We start from the raw sequence: 5,989 nt of genomic DNA on the forward strand, positions 1-5,989 counted from the left end.
TACCTCATGTGTGTCTGGTGTATAAGATGACACCCATGTTATAACTTAACAGTAAGCATGAGGTGTATGAATACATCATGTGTGTCTGGTGTATAAGAAGACACCCATGTTATAACCCAACAGTGAGCATGAGGTGTATGAATACACCATGTGTGTCTGGTGTATAAGAAGACACCCATGTTATAACTAGACAGTGAGCATGAGGTGTATAAATACATCATGTGTGTCTGGTGTATAAGATGACACCCATGTTATAACTTAACAGTAAGCATGAGGTGTATGAATACATCATGTGTGTCTGGTGTATAAGAAGACACCCATGTTATAACCCAACAGTGAGCATGAGGTGTATGAATACACCATGTGTGTCTGGTGTATAAGAAGACACCCATGTTATAACTAGACAGTGAGCATGAGGTGTATAAATACATCATGTGTGTCTGGTGTATAAGATGACACCCATGTTATAACTTAACAGTAAGCATGAGGTGTATGAATACATCATGTGTGTCTGGTGTATAAGAAGACACCCATGTTATAACCCAACAGTGAGCATGAGGTGTATGAATACACCATGTGTGTCTGGTGTATAAGAAGACACCATGTGTGTCTGGTGTATAAGAAGACAGCCATGTTATAACTCGACAGTGAGCATGAGGTGTATGAATACACCATGTGTGTCTGGTGTATAAGAAGACACCATGTGTGTCTGGTGTATAAGAAGACACCCATGTTATAACTCGACAGTGAGAAAAAATTCCACCTACTTAATAAAGAAAATACTTGATACCTGTACTGGTCGTTCCACGTATGATAATATTTGAAACTTGCCGGTTAATTGCCGCTGTGTTGCTAAGGCGGGTTAACCATTCTCTAATATTTGTTTGGCCACATGTCAACGCTTGGATCATTGCGGCATGATTAATTACCATCAGCAAACACAATGTATCAATGGTTGCATCATTTTTACCAAAGGTTCAAACCAAGCTTGTTGCACCTAAATATGAAATTCGTGCCAAAGAGTTGACCTACATTTGATTTGATAAAACAGCTGGTTCCGAATTGCTCAAACTGGCGTAGCCTTTGTGGAAAGATATTACAAACAGACTTGTGGATGAAGACATCATGCATTGTGTGCAACACCTATCTAATAAAACCTTTGGTTTCCCCTTTTAAATATAAACATAAAAGTATCTTAACTTGACAGTAAGCATAAGGTGTATGAAACCACCATGTATGGTGTGCAACACCCGTGTAGTAAACCCCTTGGTTTCCCACTCTAGGGATAAGCAGAAAAGTATTCAAAACACGACAGTAAACATAAGATGTGGTAAACTACCATTATGTAATTGTTTTATTACGTTACAGGCTATTGAACTAAAAGAGCAACGTAGGAGTGCAAAAGAAGGGGACGAAACAAAAAAGGTTGTTGAAAAGAAAGCAGAACGTAAGTTATTATACACAACTACTGAATGTTTAGGTGTGAGTGAAATCAAATGGGTCCAAATTATCAGTTTCGCTTCATAACAAACTACACACTGAAATACAAACTGAAAATATATAAAAGAAAATAATAAAACCGTACCCAAATAAGGTGGCAACAACATTATTATGAGAAGATTTATAAAATTGACGAACAAAATTACGCATAAATTAACTGTAGGCAATAACATTGGTAAAATACCAAGTCTATAGAAAAAATACAAACAATAAACAAACGCCTATAGTCTTGTATAATTTTCTGTGATATTATTTCGTAGTACGAATCGTCTCCACAGCACTTTATTGTTCAATTTAAGCTGTTTATATAATTGTAATTGTTGAAATACCTGTATGTTAGGGAGGGGAAAGATGATACATTCAATTTTTTCCCAATTGGTGGTAAACAAAGAATGTTCAAAGAAATATAAAACTGTACCTTTACAACCACCATGGACTCATGTTAATTGTTTAAAACATCAAGATCAAACAGTTAAAATCTTTAATTTATGGTACAGTGGCCTACACAGTTTTATTTTAGCCGTTATATTATATGATGTGATATTTAACTTTAACAAAGTTCATCTTATGGTACAAATATTCCGAAATCTTTGAACAATATTGCACGATCTCAAGTGCTTATCTAATTGTTAAATCTACTCACGCTTTTGTTTGATGAGCCAAGTTCTGGGGTGAACAAATATTGTTACAGGACGAGAGAACGTGACAGCCATGGTAACGGCAATGGCAGAGTACACACCTGGTTAAAGGGTGTGTCTAGACTCAACCTACGTGTAAACCTGGCTTGCTAGTATGGATTTAAAACAACGCATCACATTATAATGTTTGCAACGGTGTTAATACAAATTACATTGAACTTTAATAATTTACTAGATTACACTGTCGGTTTTGAGTAATCGTACACCCAATGCGCAATTAGATTGTCTCAGTGTGTGGTTTGTTATAGAGACTTACGGCTGATAATTCAAAAAACTTATTCGGATCTTTAATTTTCTGTCTAAAACTTCACCAAAATAACTCAAGCGACACACACCAGAAATACACGTCGGTTGTTCATCAATGCCAGCGCTGAGACTTGGACGCTGTAATACGTTATTATTAAACCACCTGGATTTCTACCGCAACCCAGTTTACTAGCTTCTGGATTTTAATCATTGTGTTTATTATAAAAGCCAAAGAGGAGAAAAAAGATGACAAAGACGAAGAAGTTGTTGCCACGAAACTACAAACAGATCATCCGCCTAAACTCTTCTTAGCATATTTCTTTATGGTAAATATAATATGACATATTTCTGTATGGTAATTACGTCATACCATATTCCTTCATGGAAAATAGATTCGTTTGTGTATCTTCATATGGCAAGTAGATTTATGTATTACTTTTTACACTTGTTCGTTTTAGTTACAATTTTAGTGCCCATTTATTACACCTAGGTTCTCTTGTTTTACCTGATGCATTTTGAATGTATCACCAGGTTTTTATGAGATTGGTAATCGAAGTTGGATTCATGGTTGGCCAATACTTTCTCTATACTTACAAGTTCGTTGTACCTGAGTTGTGGCAATGTAGTCACTGGCCTTGTCCCAATGTGGTCGATTGCTTCGTTTCAAGGTGTGTATATAGAATCTATAATACATATAATAGAATTGGGGGAGAATGGGACACGTATCCATTCTATTTCTCGTTCCTTTATCACCAAACAGAGAACACTCAAAGAGTTATATAGCCGTATCTTTACGACTCCCATGAAGCGTTGTTAACTGTTTAAAACACGATCTGGATGTTTGGATCATATGTGCTAAATGTGTCCCATCTTCTCCCAGCCTACCATAAACTTAAGTGATTACTAACGTATGTACATAACATTCCATATTTCATAATGTTTTTTTTTTAATTAAACACGCACTTTTAGAATCGTTAGGATGCAGATAAATAATTCTTATAAAAAAAACTAACAAATGTTAAATAATAAAGAAGCATTTTTTGTTCACTGCCAAATGAAATGAAAAAAGAGAATAGCAATTAACAGTATTCTTCTTACTCCGATCTACTATACTAAAAGTTCCTGACCAAAACTTTACGACTACAGCTACCAATTAGCTAAAAATAGATACAGAAAGCGAAAATAGCGTGTGGCAAGTTCTATAGAAGTTTGCCAACTGTGTTCGCCAAGTTGCCATGTATCTATTTGTGTATCTTTAATATCTACAAACTTTTTTTAAAAAAATATAGTCTGGTGTATGTTTGTCCAGATGACAATATCGTAGACTTTGGTTATGAAGAGATTATTTGCTAATAAGGCGAGGTCGGAGGGAGAGTTAAGGTCAACAAGCTAATGACGTGGTTATGTAAACGAAACAAACGTATGATTAAAACTTGATTGGCGGGTGGCTTTTTGATATTTTTAAAACAGTTTAAACAAGCTTTGCTTAAAGGTTATTACTTGATGTATTCAAACATCTCAAGCTTTTTGTCGAGTTATAACATGGGTGTCTTCTTATACACCAGACACACATGGTGTATTCATACACCCCTTGCTCACTGTCGAGTTATAACATGGGTGATTTCTTATACACCAGACACACATGGTGTATTCATAGGCCTCATGCTCACTGTCAAGTTATAAAATGAGTGTCTTCTTATACACCAGACACACATGATGTATTCATACACCTCATGCTCACTGTCGAGTTATAACATGGGTGTCTTCTTATACACCAGACACACATGCTGTATTCATACACCTCATGCTCACTGTCCAGTTGTAACATGTGTATCTTTTTATACACCACACACACATGATGTATTCATACACCTCATGCTCACTGTCGAGTTATAACATGGGTGTCTTCTTATACACCAGACACACATGGTGTATTTATACATCTCATACTTACTGTCGAGTTATAACATTGATATATTTTGATATCATTATAGTTCTATTTTATTTCTAGGCCGAAGGAGAAGACAATTATGATCTGCACGTTCTACGTCACTGGTTGCATCATGGTCGTTCTCAATGTGATCGAGTTATATCACATCGGTGGCAACGTTGGTAAAGCTTGGAGCAATAGAAGTAATGATATTACGAAAGAAGTGTTTGGGGAAAGTGCCGGCCCTAACTTTGAGGCCCCCGGTGGCATGAGACATTGGGTGCCGGGGGCAGAGGGTATGTACCAACAATATCCGAGTGGTTACCCCGCTGCTGTAGGGATACCTACACTCTATACAAGCTACGGTAGATCTCGACGTAAAGGTAGAAAATCAGGCTTACCAAAGAACCGATTTGGCGGGGACGAATACTATTACTGAACACTCGAGACAAAACAATTTTGCTTCAGTTAATTTCGGCATAATTTTTGCTTTGCTTTAGATTGAAGTGATATAACCATTTAGTATAGTCTACATTGTTGTACCAATTCAAGTGTTTTGTTTTCTAACAAGGGTACTAATAATAAAAGTACGATATAGTAGGTTGGGGTAAAATGTTTTCATTTTCGTTTATTCACCCTTTTATTTGTAGTAGTACAACAAATTATAGAAACATTTAGCCGTATCCTCATGACTCTAAATGAGCGTTTTTAATTGTTAACAACGAGATTAATAAATATAGGATGATATGTGCTAACGGTATCCTTTTACACCACAGTACTAACATATATTTTGTGTAAAGCCACGATTAGGAAATATGGGATATTATGTTTTAACGGTACATACCCCACAGTACTGTATTAATTATTCCCTGGTATCATTACATTTTTTCTTATTTTTGGCTACGTTCTGCACATATTTGTATAGAGTAAGACGAGCATAAGAACAAAGATCGTAGAAACCTCAAAATAAGACTTACATCAGATTCCATGCCTTTGTAACATGTTTCCACTTACTATGTGAAAACTTGTATCAACTTCTAATTGTATACTACATCTGAAATGTATATAAAGCTGCCTTTAAAACGTTTGGATAAGGTTTTGTAACCTTTCAATTTTTTTTTTAATGCCTTGTATATAAACATGCTTTAAAGCGCATAAACATGACATAAAGTGTCATATCTCTGTCTAGAGGTTTCAATTTTTAAATCTACATTTAAAAAAATATATTATTAAAATTAAAATTAAAGAACCTGCTTAGTAGATACCAAATTATATAGTGATGTGGGGAAAATGGGATGCCTTTTGATCCATTTTTTACGTCCCATTTGGCTGTAAACAAAAAACATTTAAAATATAATATAAAACCGTATCCTCACGACAGACATAGACCGTTGTTACTTGTTTGAAACCATCAGTATATTTGAATATTATGTGCTAAAAGTGTTCCATCTTCGCCCACACTATTATATGTTTAACGCTCCCTATATTTGTATATCGCTTCACCCTAATTTAGGGTAAGTGTGTTAGCAGTATAACAACAATTGTATTTTTAGTAAAACAATAAATATGTTATGGTTTAAATGATTTTTCCACGCAAAATAAAAAATTAAACGCA

At 35.2% G+C, this 5,989-nt stretch overlaps 1 protein-coding gene across 1 annotated transcript in view; it reads left to right on the forward strand.

Annotated features, from left to right (window-relative positions):
* Nucleotides 1–5,023, forward strand: part of LOC100175261 (gap junction gamma-1 protein-like) — an 8,265-nt gene extending 3,242 nt beyond the window's left edge. The window contains exons 4-7 of the mRNA XM_018816987.2: nucleotides 1,369–1,447; nucleotides 2,673–2,770; nucleotides 2,976–3,112; nucleotides 4,456–5,023. Coding sequence (XP_018672532.1) covers nucleotides 1,369–1,447; nucleotides 2,673–2,770; nucleotides 2,976–3,112; nucleotides 4,456–4,813 — 672 coding nt within the window. The 3' untranslated portion in view covers nucleotides 4,814–5,023. The remainder of the gene's footprint in view (nucleotides 1–1,368; nucleotides 1,448–2,672; nucleotides 2,771–2,975; nucleotides 3,113–4,455) is intronic.
* The last annotated feature ends 966 nt before the right edge of the window (nucleotides 5,024–5,989 follow it).

The sequence above is a fragment of the Ciona intestinalis genome, unplaced genomic scaffold, assembly GCF_000224145.3.
Source record: "Ciona intestinalis unplaced genomic scaffold, KH HT001081.1, whole genome shotgun sequence".
NCBI lineage: Eukaryota > Metazoa > Chordata > Ascidiacea > Phlebobranchia > Cionidae > Ciona > Ciona intestinalis.